At 44.1% G+C, this 15,783-nt stretch overlaps 3 protein-coding genes across 3 annotated transcripts; 1 reads left to right on the top strand and 2 right to left on the bottom strand.

The window, feature by feature from the left end:
* Positions 1 to 530: 530 nt before the first annotated feature.
* Positions 531 to 8,624, top strand: Tmem214 (Transmembrane protein 214). Its single transcript, XM_071789798.1, has 9 exons — positions 531 to 927; positions 1,505 to 1,719; positions 2,361 to 3,050; positions 3,191 to 3,401; positions 3,484 to 3,626; positions 7,057 to 7,186; positions 7,878 to 8,143; positions 8,238 to 8,389; positions 8,467 to 8,624. The coding sequence occupies exons 1-9, from the start codon at positions 804 to 806 to the stop codon at positions 8,591 to 8,593; spliced, it is 2,058 nt and encodes a 685-aa protein (XP_071645899.1). The 5' UTR covers positions 531 to 803; the 3' UTR covers positions 8,594 to 8,624.
* Positions 8,625 to 9,172: 548 nt separating this feature from the next.
* Positions 9,173 to 11,953, bottom strand: LOC139819964 (deoxyribonuclease TATDN1). The gene is made up of 5 exons (XM_071789800.1): positions 11,563 to 11,953; positions 10,996 to 11,179; positions 10,082 to 10,471; positions 9,795 to 9,998; positions 9,173 to 9,665 (listed from the first exon to the last, which is right to left on the bottom strand). Exons 1-5 carry the CDS (start codon positions 11,747 to 11,749, stop codon positions 9,560 to 9,562), a joined length of 1,071 nt encoding a protein of 356 aa, XP_071645901.1. The 5' UTR covers positions 11,750 to 11,953; the 3' UTR covers positions 9,173 to 9,559.
* A 554-nt stretch (positions 11,954 to 12,507) lies between these two features.
* LOC139819963 (ribophorin I) lies at positions 12,508 to 14,696 on the bottom strand. The gene has a single exon (XM_071789799.1). It carries the CDS (start codon positions 14,535 to 14,537, stop codon positions 12,714 to 12,716), a length of 1,824 nt encoding a protein of 607 aa, XP_071645900.1. The 5' UTR covers positions 14,538 to 14,696; the 3' UTR covers positions 12,508 to 12,713.
* Between the last annotated feature and the right edge of the window lie 1,087 nt (positions 14,697 to 15,783).

Raw genomic sequence — 15,783 nt, 5'->3', positions numbered from 1 at the left:
GGGGGGTGCAGTTTGGAATATAAAAATTCCTGTGATCAGGTGGACTCGAACTCGGTTCCTCGGGATTACGAGTCTGGCGCTTTACCACAAGACCACACTGCCACCCAATTTACTATATACAAATACAACTATATATACAGACAGCTCGGCCTGATAACAAGGTCAGATAACGACCATTAGGAAGAATATAACGAAACTTTTGTATCCATGTAATGTGCAAAATCTACAAAATACAATTTTATATCCGCGTACTCCGCGTCCGCGCGCTTCCTCGTTCGCGGCACATTCTCATTCTTATTTCTTTTTTTTTTTTGTTCCTGAAACGCAAGCGTGTGCATTCTCGAGCCTCTTCCTGGATCGTGCTCTCTCACGCTCGGTTCTCGGAGGGAGAAAGCAGGAAAACAAATAAGTACGTGGCGCGTGAAAGCGGCGGGCGGCGGTACGAGTGCGAACTCGCCGGTGCGCACTCAGCGCACTGCGCGTGGCAGTTGCGCGAGCGCGCATGCGCTACCACGTACCACTGTTGTGACTTGACACCTCGCCAACGAGACCGATCGACGCGACGCACATTGTGTGTATGCTCCAGTAACTCCAGTTGCGCCGTTCTCCAGCCAACTTCAGTGCCTTCCGAGCAGCTTGTTATCTCTCTTTCTCTTTCTTTCTCTCTCGCGCGCTCTTTCTTTCTCTCTCTCTCTCTCTCTCTCTGTCACTTGGTGCGTGCGCGCGCGTTTGTGTGCGCGTGTGTGTGTGTGTGTTGCTCTGTCGTTGATCGCGTTTACGTTTGCACCAGTTTTCGCCGCGAAATGTCGTCCGGCAGCTGGGAGCTGGTCAGCAGGAAGAAGGACAGGAGCAACGACAAGTCGACCAAGCTGACGAAGGCCGAGAAGAAGAAGTTCATCGAGAACGCGCCGAAGGTCGAGGACTTCTGTGAGTCGCCTGTCATAACCTGGCCCGCTTTTTACTCCCCCGGGCGAGTAGCCTTCCTAGCTTCCGCTCCAATTCTCCGAAACTTCGTCGATTCGTCAGCGACGTATCGCCGGGAGAACGATGTGACCCCGAGTGATCGTCCGACCTGTCTGAATCGCGCGTGAAATGCGTGAAGAGAGGGTCGCAATATGGTACTGGAGTGTGTGCACTTTGCGACCCTCGTTCTGCAGTCAATTCCTTTTTTGATACAGGCTGCGGTCCATTTCATGCTATAAATGCTTTGAAGCGTTCTTCCTCGTCTTCTTTCTTCTGAAAGAAAGAAGAAAAAAAATGCTTCGAAGCATTTGTAGCATAAAATGGACTGCAGCTACAGAATAATGCGGCGCAGAAATACTTGTAGTCTGCGGTAAATCATCCCTCTGGAGTTATCTTGCAAGCCTAAAGGATAATTTATCTCAACTTGGAGCTGTCTTGCAAATAGGCAGCTCCTTACTTATTTATACTTAATTTTTTACTTAACTTTTTACTCCTGCGTCAAGAAAGTTATACATCTGACCTAATATGTATGTGATTTTAGTGCCGTTAAGTCAAGTAAAGACCCTGTACGACAACCTAGATGGAAACAAGGAGAATAAGAAGCCTGCCAAGACGCAGGGGAAAGAGCATAAGACAAAGGAGAATGAGGAGAGGAAAAAGCAACAGCAGAAGCAGCAGCAGCATGTTGAGAAGAAGAAACAAGAGCAACCTCCAAAAGAGAAACCTCCAAAAACCATTAAGGATGCATTGAACGCGGTAAGACTCTCTAGCTTTAGAGTTTGACGGGAGATATTTGCTGTTAATCTCTTTTTATATGCATATTTATATATATATATATATATATATATATATATATATATATATATATATATATATGTATATATCCTATTTCTTAGAGATAAAGAATTATATGTCCAGTTTTAGTCAAAATGGAGTTAATGCATTATATATTTTACAATGTATCAAGAGTTTGAATTGTATAATGTCTATTATGTCGATTATTACTAGTTCCTAAGATATAACGTTTAGAAAAAGTTTTATTGAAAATGTTCATAGTGCCTTAATTTGGTCAAATCTAGCTGTTATTAGCAGTTGTACTATTAAACATGTCAGTTAAATTACTTTATTAAGAACTCAATAAATCAAGTTGCTACTTTTATTTTATAACTAAAAAAATATACTAATATTTCCTTATTTAAAACTTTAAACTTTGTTCTCTCTAAATTCATAATAATGGAGATATGATTCTTTATTTCTAAAGTACAGATACATATATCGTATGCATATTTAAGAAAAATATAAATTATAATTCCGTTTTATTTCAAATTGCTATGGTTTCATGGAAACATGGAGTTAATTCGGCATATTATTAATTAATTCTTTAACAACGCACGCAGATTAATCCGGAGGAGCTCGATGAACTTCTGGCCACTGCGCAAGTAAGATTTCCCGAGGCTCCCTTACTCTGGCTGAAGGAGCTCGATGCCTTCCTCAACATTAAAATACCCATCATCAAGGAAGATACGATACTCTCAGGAAAATACAAGGATTACCCGTTAAGTTTAGTACCTAAGGCGATCTCTTCCATATTGGAGCGAGCGGTGGAGATGGCCGGCCAGCAGACCATACAAATTTTTTACGAGAACACTCTCACGGCGATGGCCACCGACATGGTCAAGGGACTCCCCGTCGTCGGTCACAAGATATTTTTACAGCTGCTAGCGCATTTAAATCCCGAGATGACCGCCGCCAACATTCCCAAACTGATCAACATAAGGAACTCCTATGAGAACAGGAAAAACGTTGGACTGTCCCTGTTGTGGGCCTGGTCGCAGGCCGGCCAGAAGAATCTTGCGGTCGGCTTGAAGATTTGGCACGAGGTAATGTCACCGATGCTGGAGACGAAGGGCTACGCCAACTACGTCGTGGAAATCCTCAGCGATCTCGTCTTCTGGCACGGCCATGACAACGTCCACGATCTCAGTTTGGATCTGTACCTGAGCATCATCACGGATATCTATTCTCAAAGGTTCCAAAACATTGTATCCACGAATTTCGCCCTTGGAGCGAGTATCGACAAGTTGAGAGTAAGTAACGCAAGCGTGAGTTTTAAGAGCGCGTCGTATTTTAATTAATCGTAAAAACGATATGTAACACGCATGTTCAACTTGGCGATACACCTCGGTACGCGTCAGCGAGATCAATAACGTCGATATATCTTTTGCAGTCGATACTGTTCAGGAACAAGGACATATGCTACACGAAATTGTTTGAAATGTTAATGGGGAAAGTGTCGCAGAAATCGGATCCGAACTACAGGCACGAGTTGATTGAGGCTCTCACGGACTGTCTTGTCACGGAACCTCTTTGCTTCACTATTTGGAGTTCCATTTACACCAAGCATTTATACCCGTCCAGTCTTCTTTTATCAGATATTAGTAAGCACTCGCGCTTTTCTCACGTGCTAAAATAGATATATTCATGCAAAATAAAAAAATATAAAAATTTGTGTTTTTACAGGTTGTAATTTTGAAGCTAGGTTAAAAACGCAGTTCAAAACTAAGCATTTCAAAGAAACCCTCGCAACTATCCAAAACAATAGTGAAAAGTGGAAAAAGGCCAAAGACGAAAACCTGGCGCTCACATGCAAGAAAACGTCTCAGGTGAGTTTTCTCCCTTACACATTTTTATAATGAAATTTTATCAGGATGTGTGAAGTAAAGGAAGGAAAACAAGAAAATAAAATTCGTGTTTCAGAGTACAGTATAAATAAATTTATATTTAAAATTTTTAATTATATTGAAGGATGCGGTCGCATTATAACGCACATATTTATGACAATTGCGGTTACATAAAACATATTATCATCGTAAATAATTATCACCTGATAATATATCGAAACGTATCGTCTGATAACATATCACGTTTACGTTTCGCTTTCATTTCAATATACTTAAATATCTGTTATAACACGCTTATCTCTTACAGAGAGTAAAAAGACCGACATACTTTTAAGCAATAACCATGTGCTATATCGGTGTTATTCACCGAGAGAAACTTATTTGCCCATCGTCGCCTGAGATGTACAAACTTGATTACTGTTTTACCAAACGGGTGAATTCGATAGGAAATATTTCTTCCATTATCTTATGTAATAAGAATCGTGCAGAAAAAAAATGTATTTCATTAAGAATCGCATGTATCTCGTTTACAAAGGCTTACAGACCTAAACGGTAAATGTCAGAGATGACAGGCGAGAAAAAATTACTATATAATTATTGGGCCCAACTGATCGTTAGATCCAGTTGCGTCGTAAAACTCGAAGCGCGACATTCCTCTCTAACAATGCGACTCCGCCCATGACAATGATCGCGTGCGCAACGAGGTAACAAACATAACTTGCACGTATCGCATTTAATGTGACATATCATATGTGTTCCCGCGATGCCCGAGGCAACACTTTCGTGAGCTCGTGAATGGAAAATTTATCCGCTCCGACGCGCGAACGGGCAGTCACGGGTAATTAAACTTAGAAAGCATTTCTTTCGGTGAATTCCTAGACCTTCGCCGATCACGCGAGTCTCGGGAATCTCGCGCTTCCTATCCCGCAATTTTCGATTCTATTGCCACAATTATGTATTATAAAGATAGATATATATCTGTATCTTAGAGGTAAAGGATCGTAAATTTTTTGACCATTTCAAGAAAACAAGGTTTAAAATTTTTAATAGAGAAATGACGTATACTTTTTTAGATATAAAATAAAAGTAGTAACTTTATTTCTTAAGTTTTTAATAACATAGTTTAACTGATACGTTTAATAGTACAATAACCCGCTGTATCTGACCAAAATTAAAGGCACTGTGAAAATTTTTGATATTATAAAATAAAAGTAGTAACTTTATTTATTAATAGCGAATTCGGGCGAATTATATTTACAGATCATCTTAAATACTTTTTAGTCTATAAAATGATTTGTACAGCATCCATATAGATATTATAAATTGTTTTATTGGCTTAAAAGTTTTTAAATGTGTATTTAAGCGATTTTAAATATAAGAGTAGATTATAAACAAGCCTTAGTGCGCACTCAGTGTGCACTAGTGCAAGCGCCCGAATTCGCTATAAGTTTTTAATAAAATAGTTTAACTGATACGTTTAATAGTACAATAACACGCTGTACCTGACCAAAATTAAGGCACTGTGAAAATTTTTAATACGACTTTTTCTGAACATTGTATCTTAGAAACCAGTAATAATAGACATAAGACGCCTTTACCATTATTATACAATTTGAGCTTCTGTTATATTGAAAAATGTATTAACTCCATTTTGACAAAAACTGGAGATACGATTCTTTTCCTCTAACATACATATACATGTATGTATGGACATTCTCTATAACATCATCCAATCATTGCCTCTAGATTGAACTTCTTTTCAACTTTTATACGCAAACGCGTACGCGTGAAGAATAGTCTTCTGCATAGTCTTCTAAAAAGAAGAGAAAAAACCCAAGATAATAAAGACCAATCTCACTTCTTTCTTCACGACGTTAAACAAGATTAAAACTTTAATTAAAGCGAACCGGGTCCGGGCGAGAGATCCGTTATCAATAACGCTCGATAACAGGCTTGACAGTTGACCGGTCCGCCTCGTGTAACAACGCCGTCGGTAGATTAAAGCTCGCAATTGCGCGCGTCGCAGTCTCCGTCAGTGTGCGATATTCTACGCAGCGCGCGGTCGTTCCTAGACCTTCCCCTTGGTCACGCGCATGTACGTATATCATCAGCGAATCAGCGACAGAACAGAGAGCCGTAAATTCCGTGAACGCCTGTTGTAGAATCGAATTTCTTTTTTTTCTCTCCCCTACGCTCGCGTGTCTCCTCTCGCGCTCTCTCACGATATATCTCGACGTCCATGCGAGACGCGTCGTCGCTCCGCTTGGCGCGACTCGGCGAAGAGGACCGACTTCTCCAGAATCGACTTCGGACCCCGGAAAAGCGGCGGTAAACAAAACTGTCAACAACTGTCAATTCTAATCAGTAAAAAAACGATAATATACGCCCCCCTCTCCCTCCCCCCGTCGTGTTTACGCAACCTGGTCGGGTCTCAATGGGATCGTTATCCGCTTTTTTTTTCGAGCGTGCCTGTCCTTGCCCGAGACCCAGATTTCTTCCGCGCCGCAAGCGAGAGAAAAAAGGGGGAAGAGCTGGCCCCGCGCGCGCGGAAGCGGTTTCGGGCGCGCATTACCGGAATTCCTAACGGGATTTTTCGACGCCGCGGCGGTGCGCCGGCTCTCCGCGTTTTTCGGCCTCGCGGCGATTCGCGCACGATCGAGCGGCCAGCGTCGTCAGGTTAAGGCAACCGGCCATCCGTTTTCGGGAGCGTACGCGGTTATTGATCGCCGTCGTCCCCCCTCGCGTCACTCCCGGTCGGAGTGACGACATTGGCACCGCTCGCACGGCACGCGCGGCTCCGTTTTTCCCTCCCTTCCTCCCCCCGCCCCGCTCGATCCTTCTGGAGCACGGCGAGGAAAACACGCTTACCCGCGCGCGAGTGAACGCGTCCCCCTGATTTTCCGCAGGTAAGAGGGTTTTATCGCGTCCGCGCGCGCGTGCGTGTGTGTATTGTGCGTGTGCGACGGAGGTGATCTGGTGATCTCCGCGGGAGATCGCTCGCGAATCGCGGAAAGTTTTCCCTCCGCGCGTCCAGCGATGACGAGGCGATTCCGCGCGTAGCCATCGATCGGGATCGCCGCGGATAACACGTCGTTAATTGGTCGCACGCGATCTCAAAGTCCTCCCGACCCGAGACAAGGTGCGCGAGATACTCGGTGTGTCGTCCGTGCGTTGTGCGGACATGTACCGGAACCGTGATTTCTGTGATTCGACTCTGTTGTTGACACACGTCTTTGTTTGATATTATTATAAACGAATAGAGAATCCGGCGGCGCGAGTAATTCAGTTGGACGCGTGCACGCGAGATTTTCGTGACGACAGAAGCGATAGTATGATTGTTTTTGTTCAACGTTCGGGCAGGGATAGAAAGCATTGCTGAGAAACCTTGCCTTACATCGTTCGTTCTTTCCAGGCACTACTGAAGAAAATGACGTCCTCCAAATCCAAACGCGGCTTTCCATGGAGATCTGCCAGTTTCTTTTTACTGCTGCTGATCGGTGCGATTGTAGCGTACGACACACAGAAACATGGTTCTTTCGAGGGTAAGAGCTCTCTGTGAATAAGATACTTCATCATTCTGCTCGCTTCTCATTTCACGTCAGCTTGTCATTCCAATCATTTTACATTTCCTTATATACTTTTCGTTTCTGTGCTTCAATTGGGATTCAAATATTTTGTCATAATGTAACGTCGTCATTCAGGGAGAGTCATCATCTTGCCTTGTGACGGAACAACACGTCAAATAGTAGATATGGCCTAGTTTACACCGTGCGTTTAGGCCGCGACCTATACCTTATATTCAACCCAAACACGATAGGTCGCGACGATGTAAACAGTTGCGACCTCGCTTGGGTCAGGTCTCTTTTTCGCGTGCCCTGACCTAAATTAGGCCACATGACGTAACGCGTGTAAACGCAGGTGACCTAAAGATCGCCTAAAGTGCAGAGAGTGTACCAATAGATAATTTTTACATATATTCGACCCAAAAGTATCATAGGTCTACATGGTGTAAACGTTTTATTTAGAAGCCTATTGTAGGTCAGGGCATAGGTCAGGTCGCGATCAGATCGCACTGTGTAAACTAGGCCAATAGTTCACTAACAACACATTGTCATAAAGCATCACCATAAGCCCATCGACATCACCGCCTCTCTAATCGCTCTTCTAACCAAATTGGCGATATGAATGTTTCGTTATACTTTATTGTACTTATTGGCTGTTTATGTATTGTAGCGTCCCAAGTTGGAAAGTTCTTGAAAACTAGCGGAATATTGACACATGTAGAAAAGGCGTGGACTACTCTAAAGTTATATTGGTCTGCAGGACACAAAGCAATTAAGGATAGCTCGCCGGAATATTACAAAGCCGTTGTAGACTGGTGTACACCGTACATTAAATTAACTGGCGATGTCTGCATTGTAGTAAGAAATATTTCGATTAAACAGTACAACAATGCTGCGGCATACGTCGAGAGGAATGTACCTATAGTTCGGGATACGGTAAGTGTAATGACAGATCTCAGATATTTTTATCGAACACAACTCTTCGATGTAAAACACACTTTGTAACGTGATCTATTTTTCTTCTGCACAGATCGAGCATTACGCTCCGGGGATCTTGGAGCAAATTAAATCTCGAAGTATTCAGGGAGTAGAGTTCGTGAAAGTTTCCTTCATTATGCTTGGAGAGAAAGTTGTTGAACATTCCAACGCGTCGATACAGTGGCTGGAGAAGAATGTCTTTGTGTAAGTGCGCTTATACGTTATGCGAAAGCTGTATAATCGAGTACCCGACCGTGACCTTTTTTTTTCTCTCTTTTCAGGGGCAAGCTCAGCCCGGAAAGTCTCCGTAATTACGCCATATGGGCGTTCGACACGACGCAGTCGTACGCCATTCAAACGTACGACTGGGTGTACGAGAAAGTGCAGACCCTCTCCAAAGTGCCATGAATAAAATCCAATGGTTTTGCTGTATGAATAATTATTGCGTCGATGAACGAAACCTTCGCCTCACCACGCGACACTCGGCATTTATTATTTATGACACGGAAGCGTTACATACATATTTCCGAAGATCACGAATGCGTCGGCCATTTTACCTGTGATATCTCGACGAGAAAATCTATATCCTCTATTTTGGTTGGCCCTGACGAGAAAAATTTCGTGATCTTATAAAAAAAAAACTGGAACAAATGCGGACACTTTTTAAGATGAATATTTTTCTGCCACTTTCTTTGAAATTATTATTAAGTAATATATATATGTATATCCATACATTACATCTATTGTACGCAAATCGTCGAAAGTGCGATATTTAGTATTTTGTATTTTTTTCATTTATAATTTTGAGGATTTTGATTGAATATACATTCGATTATATTGAATGATCGAATAAAATTTTTTTTTCATAACGGTTCTTCTTGTAGACGTAGTAAAGGAGAAATTACTACAGAACCGTAATAAAAAGATTTAAGGAAAAATCATTACGGAAAGATGGGTCACAGAAATAAATCACAGCGGCAACGGTGATATTTTTAGGAATAGCAGAATAGTATTAATAAATATCGCAATATAATAATAATAATGAAATGGATAGCGATGAAATGCGATAGATGAATATGAGATATGATAATAATATAATTTTAACAAGAATATATTAAAGTTTTACATGGGAAGAGAGATCTGTGGACAGTGACGGTTAGCCACTTCCATAAAGCCACGTATGTAAAAATGAGTGTCTTCATTTCCTCCCTTCAATAGAGTTTCAGCAGCGTGCCCTAGCTGTTTCTTTCTTATTTCCTCACTCCGCTTTGCGCACGTTCACAGCTTTTATCCCTGATTACTTCACCGCGAGCGCGTGTCCCGTCAGCGCGCTTCAAGTCCGCTTATATTTTCGCGGCGCCGAGTACTCGCACACTATAATTCGTACGGGAAGAAAAGCTTCATCGTATTCTTGTAGATTTGATTGCACAGGTACTCCTCCTCCTCGTCTCTGATCCGCGCTAGGACTTCTAATATTTGACTGCAAGTAATTAAGATCGTATCGTATACATACACCACAGTTTAAAGATCTTGTAGAAGTTAACGCTGTCATATATAATGTATCGTATATAATTCTTTTGCGACTTGCGGGGAAGAGAAGGGTACTTACACTATCGTACAGGGTTCGTTCCGTCCTTTAACCATCTGGTCCGCCTGCCACTTTTCTTTCTTCACGGACGGGAAGTGCGTGATAACGTCGTTCGCGGATGCGTGCGTCGACCTGATCTCGCACCACGGACAATCGGTCTCTATCATAAGCCTGTCCGACGGAATGGTAGTGATCGCGAAAAGGTTCTCCTCTGTTTTCAACGAGCTGAAACGAGACGGGATTATCGAAGCGCTCTCCTTTCTTCTTTCAGCTCTTAACGAGAATTATCAGCACTGTCGATCTTTTACCATCCATTGACGCCAATGTACAAGCCTAATTGTAGGATGGAATTCGCGTCCTCCGGGTTGCCGTCGAAGGAGTGTACAACGCCCGGCGTCAATTCGTTTTTGTGCTTCCTCAGAATTCGCACAAAGTCGTCGCTGGCGTTGCGGCAGTGCAGGAACATGGGTAGCTTCAGCGTGGAGCACAACGACAATTGCAGCTCGAAGTACTTCTTCTGAGCCTCCTTGGGGCAGAAATTCAGCCTGTCGTAATCCAGGCCCATCTCGCCGATAGCGACGACTTTATCCTTGTTGTTCAGCGCCAGGTCCGACAACGACTTGAGGTACTCCTCCGGATTGCCATACTCGTCGAATTCATTGCAACGGGTCGGATGGCAGCCGACCGTCGAATACAGTCTGTCTGCAATTTATTGATTGACGGCGATCAGTCACACGTGCAAAACTAATTTGAATTAATTGGGCAATGTCCATTTCTACCAATGTAGCTTAACTTTAATCTCGATTTGACTTATCTTCTATCTTTTTCTAATTCATAGAACTGGAAAAAGATGAAAAGTAAGGTAAATGCACTAAACTAATAACACTTAAAACCTATGTCTGGACACCTTTACCATTTTAGTTTTTAATTTCAAAGATAAAACTATAATACAAGAAAAATATTTTTATCTTTGATTCTTTGATTTTAATTTGCATTATAACTTATTTAAGGGCTAAAATAATAAAAATGTCCAGACATAGGTAGGTATTCAGGTAATTGGTACATTTACCTTAAGTTAAACCGAGATAAAAATTATTTTATATTGGTAGAAATACATATATAAGACGGGAATTGAAAACTAAGATCAGATCTACGACTGAACCGTTAATTTGAAAACGAAGAAAGATTTATATCAATGCAATCTCTCACGTTTTAATAATACTTGCCATCGGTTCTCGCTATCTCGAGAGCCTTCTTGCTATCCTCCACGCTGCCAGCCGTGATGATGATCTTCGAGAGATTGTTCTTCCAACTTCGCTCTAAAACTTTATCCAAATCCGGCTGATGCTTCTGGGACCCGTGGTAGATCCCTTGGTACATGGAATCCGTTAAATTGGCTCCAATGTCTACAACAATTTTGGAGCAAAAATGAAGTACGCTAACTTACTCTCCATTTAATAGGAAATCGCTCAAGGCAAATGTGCAATGTGCAAGACGTTCTGTATATGTTTACAGATACTTCAACGTGCCAGCAAAGTATTTTTACTGATGCACAAAAAATTGCGGACGACGCTAAAACATCCAACGCGTCTCGCGAGGCATTCGAGGACTCCCACAAGAACTCGGCATCCTCCAGAAAGGGCGAGGATCGGAAAATCCACCGAGATCGACGGTAGGGATCTCGTCGAGTTAAAAAGGGACCTTTAAAAAGTCTCGCGTCGCCATAACCTCCCATCGCGAGACGGAAATCGCGTAAATCGATCAGAACGCGAGGAATGACAGCGTTTACCTATGAATTTCCGCAAATTGGACATTCTAGCTGCGAGCATGAAACGTTTCCTAGGCGGAGTCTGGCCGTTCGTGCGGGTGTTCGGCCGAGGGTAGACGGAGAGGTTAGCAGGTGTCCGCGCCGTTTCCACCGGCTCGGCTGGAACGACACATGGGAGACCGATGGAGGACTGACGTTGCGCTTTCATGCGCAGTAGGGATCGTCCCGACGCTATCCTCGTCGCGCGTCAATTCGCCCGCCATCGATCAGCCCGTATAGCAACCGCTAGCGTAATTCCTCATCTTAGATATATATGTTAGAAAAGAAAAATACGAACGAGATTAGACCGATCAGGAGGGGGTCTGGGGTCTAGGTCTTGCAGCTGCATAAACATGCACTTGCGTCTCTTCTGCACAATTCTCTTTTCCACAATAGAATGTTGTAACTAATATATAATTGTAACATATGTAATATAATATATAATTATACTTGTAATATATATTGTAATTATATGTAATTATACTTGTAATATATATTGTAATAATATGTAATTATACTTGTAATATATATTGTAATAATATGTAATTATACTTGTAATATATATTCAGCTGCAATTTGAAACGTATCCAGCAATCACAATCAAAAAGAATTTTTATCTGCAACTTGTACCACATCTAGCAATCACAATTTATACATAATTATATAATCATCTGTAAATGATCAAAGTTATTTTTCTCAAGCTTTGCAAGTTCAACTGGCTGCACTCAATTCCACGCGAGCATTTTTTTAATAAGAAACATTGATAGAGATATATAACAGCATCGGATTATCTTTTACAAGTTTTTTTATTGATACAACGTTTGTTGAAGATAACAGAAAGAATACAACGAAAACGTTTCGTTTCATGTTTCCTTTTCTATATATATATATATATTTTTTTTTATTATATATATATATATATATATATATATATAAATCCTTATTTATAAATCTTAAATCTAGATAAGTTTTCTCGTGACTCGATGCGCTTGTGAATGTATGGAATCCTTCCGTCGTGCTCGCGAATGGAATATTAACAGATGCGAGGTTCGGCGTTACTGTATATTGCAAATCGCAAACACCGCTCGTTGCTCTCGAAAGTCCTTGGGTTTTTATTTTACGCGGGGACACGATTACCGGAGCGACTTTACGATCGTGTTGATCTTCTCGATGCAGTCCTCCTTCTTCCTGGAAATGGCCATCTCCATGTCGATGAACTGCTGCCGATTGATCTTGCCCGGGATCAGCTTCTCCAGATACAGGCCCTGCAGCTGGCCGTAGATCTCCTTCAGATAACGATCGCACTTCTGCAGCTCCTGGATGCGATCGTACACGTCGCTGGACTCGCCCTTGATCTTCTGCGCGATCTCGTTGAGCGCGTTGTTCGCCGCCTTGTAATCCTGATTGATGCCCTTGATCGCGGACAGGAACCCGTTCGTGTCCTTGGACACCTTCAGATACGCCAGCTGCTCCTCGAGATTGTAGTAGGTCGCGATACGGCGATCCTGCGCGGCGAGGATCTTCTCGCACTGCCCGGCGATCCTCAGCTTGCTCTCCGACGCCTCGTCCTTGTCGATGGAGAAGTCGCATCTCACGTACACGATGACCGCCAGGAACATGAGCCACAGCGCCAGCACAATCATCAGCGGTTCCTGCAGCATCAGCAGACGCGGGAACGTGTACTTGAGCCTGAAATTCTGAATGTGATTCTCGACCAGATTGTTCTTGGTCACGGATATCACCGGACGTCCGGTGACGTCCAGATACGTGTGGTGCAGGGAATCCGGCAGCCGGGTCACGGGATACGGCAGCTCCAGCTTGATGTTCCGCGCGCCCTCCGGCAGAATGATCTTCAGGACCAGCTCGTCCACGACCATGTCGTCGAAGACGTGATCCAGCAGTCTCATCTCCAGCGCGAACTCGTCCCCGGAGTGGAAGAGGTACTCGTAACTGGGCACGTTGTACCCGATCGTGTAACGGGTCTTCCAGCCGCCGAACAGCGGGAATCTCGGCCGTAGAGTCAGCTCCACCGAGTCCTTCTTGACGCGGGTGTGCGACGTGGAGATGTTACCGATCTCGTCGCGGTAATAAATGTCGGAGGCGGCCGCCGGGAGGACGGTGTCGAAGCTCTGGATGCTGGCCTGTCCGGACTTGGACTCCCGGGCGTACTCGTAACGCGAGAAGGACCCCTTCAACAACGCTCCGGTGTGCAGGAGATCGATGTGCTCCTCGACGGCTATGTTACCCCAGTGAGAGAGCTCGACGACCCTCTCGAGCCGCGTCACCGTGAGGAACTTGTTGTTGTTCTCAAAGTGCACCGTCATCTCCTCGTAGGCGAACGGCGGCTGCGCCTCGTACGGACCGTAGGCCAGCATCGAGCCGGTCTGGGAGACCGGCTTGATCTTGGTGTAGCTCTCGATGTTGCGCGTGGGCAACGCCACGTAGGTGGTCTGCTTGGCAACCGCGTAGGGCAGGCAGGCGTACACGTTCCCCGTGTACCGGACGAGCTGCTTCTCCTGCTGGGTGATCTGCTTGGGATGCGGCGCCAGCTCGTGCGTGAACACCGTCTCGAGCTCGACGGTGAGGGTGCGCCGGGCCGCCAGATGGTTGCCAAGATCGACGGAGTAGAAGACCCGGTCGCGGTGCGCCGCGACCTTGGTCTCCTTCACCTTCAGCTCCAGCTTACCGGGCTCCACCCGCGCCGCCACGTAGCTGACCGACCGGCTCTGGGCGTCGTCCAGGCAGAAGAGGAAGCTCGGGACGCTACGGTCCCGGCCGCTGTTGTCCAGCACCACCCGGGTGCTGATCTTCGTCAGCTGGGACTGCAGGTCGATGTGCCGCTCGACGTTCCGCACCACCAGGTCCGGGTCCACGAGGTCGGCCGCGGTGCAGCCACTCCGCACGCCCAGGTAGAGCGCGAGGGCGCAGATCAGCGCGCCCGCGTGCACGCGAAACATCGTCGACGAGGATCTGAAACTGACTGGACCACCGATAGCGGCGGTAATCAGCGTGATAAATGTTCCGTTATGTTGTGCACTTGCCGGTACGCGGCGACACGGTTAGCACTTAGCACATAACAAAATACGTGGCGTTCGTCTATGGCGCCGGCGAGTTGCGCGCGCCGCGCATGTCAATGTATACCGCTGCGGCCGGCAACGCAGCATCTCGAGAACATATGTACGCGTTTACAACGCGAGACGGTTGATTTCCACCACAAGTCTCTCAACTTGATAGAATTTCAGGCTCATGTTCCAAAACTCACTCTGGGTGGGTAATTAATCTATAGTTTACGTCACATACATTATAGCATTTTAGAGCCAAAGCACATAACATGGCGTATAGCGATATACGACGGTTGTAGCAAGTCCTCGACCTGACAAATCAGAATACGCCTTCGGCTCGGGCGGCAAACTTCACACTCGTCTGAAAAACGCTACTTTCGACTTTTGCGGTGCACAATATACTATTTAACCCACTTTGGGGCCCATGGTTATAGTAATCAAATTATTTGGATATCGTAACTCTAATTAACATTTTGGTTAGTGCCCCTTAAGTGTGAAAGTTATTTTTACGTAACTGAATATCGACAGAACTAATTGATAGAATTGACTAGTATAACTTAAAAATCTTTGAAATAGAATAGCTAATTACAATTTTTAGTTACGCGTAATCGTGGGCTACCCTAAAGTGGGTTATAACCGTTTTTATTTTTTCCCAGAGTGCATAAGGAAATAGACCAATCTGTTTCTTTATATATATATGCTTATGCACTTATGCAAGTTTGTCTGGATTGACCATTAGGGCCCGGACACATACTTTTTCGTATAGAAGCCGTAACCGTTGATTTAAGCCTAATCTTTAAGAAATTGACCAATCATCGGTCGATTGTTTTTCTCACATTCGACTGTGATTGGTCAATTTCTTAAAGATTACGGCTTCAATCAACGGTTACGGCCTCTATAATGCGGGGTCTACAATGCGAGTCGCAAGCAGTCGTAAGTCGCGAGTTGCAAGAAATTGACCAATCACAGTCGATTATTCTTCTCAAATTCGAATGTGATTGGTCAATTTCCTACGACCGACTCACGACTCGCATTGTAGACCCAGCATAAAAAGGCCATTGCACGTAACAAAGTTTTAGTTTTAATCGTAAGGCCGTAAGAAAATAGACCAATCACACTCGGTTATTCTTCAAGCGCGAGG

The sequence above is a fragment of the Temnothorax longispinosus genome, chromosome 10, assembly GCF_030848805.1.
Source record: "Temnothorax longispinosus isolate EJ_2023e chromosome 10, Tlon_JGU_v1, whole genome shotgun sequence".
In the NCBI taxonomy this organism is placed as follows: Eukaryota; Metazoa; Arthropoda; class Insecta; order Hymenoptera; family Formicidae; genus Temnothorax; species Temnothorax longispinosus.
This window is presented reverse-complemented; position numbering and strand designations above follow the sequence as displayed.

What these genes read in the sequence shown, in the direction of transcription:
- Tmem214 (XM_071789798.1), top strand. Translation starts at nt 804, where the DNA reads ATGTCGTCCGGCAGCTGGGAGCTGGTCAGCAGGAAGAAGGACAGGAGC. An exon ending in CGAGTATCGACAAGTTGAGA is followed by an intron (nt 3,051 to 3,190) that starts GTAAGTAACGCA and finishes TATCTTTTGCAG; the next exon opens with TCGATACTGTTCAGGAACAA. An exon ending in CATGCAAGAAAACGTCTCAG is followed by an intron (nt 3,627 to 7,056) that starts GTGAGTTTTCTC and finishes CGTTCTTTCCAG; the next exon opens with GCACTACTGAAGAAAATGAC.
- LOC139819964 (XM_071789800.1), bottom strand. Translation starts at nt 11,749, where the DNA reads ATGAAAGCGCAACGTCAGTCCTCCATCGGTCTCCCATGTGTCGTTCCA. An exon ending in ATAGCGAGAACCGATGGCAA is followed by an intron (nt 10,472 to 10,995) that starts GTATTATTAAAA and finishes AATTGCAGACAG; the next exon opens with ACTGTATTCGACGGTCGGCT. An exon ending in TACATTGGCGTCAATGGATG is followed by an intron (nt 9,999 to 10,081) that starts GTAAAAGATCGA and finishes GTCTCGTTTCAG; the next exon opens with CTCGTTGAAAACAGAGGAGA.
- LOC139819963 (XM_071789799.1), bottom strand. Translation starts at nt 14,537, where the DNA reads ATGTTTCGCGTGCACGCGGGCGCGCTGATCTGCGCCCTCGCGCTCTAC.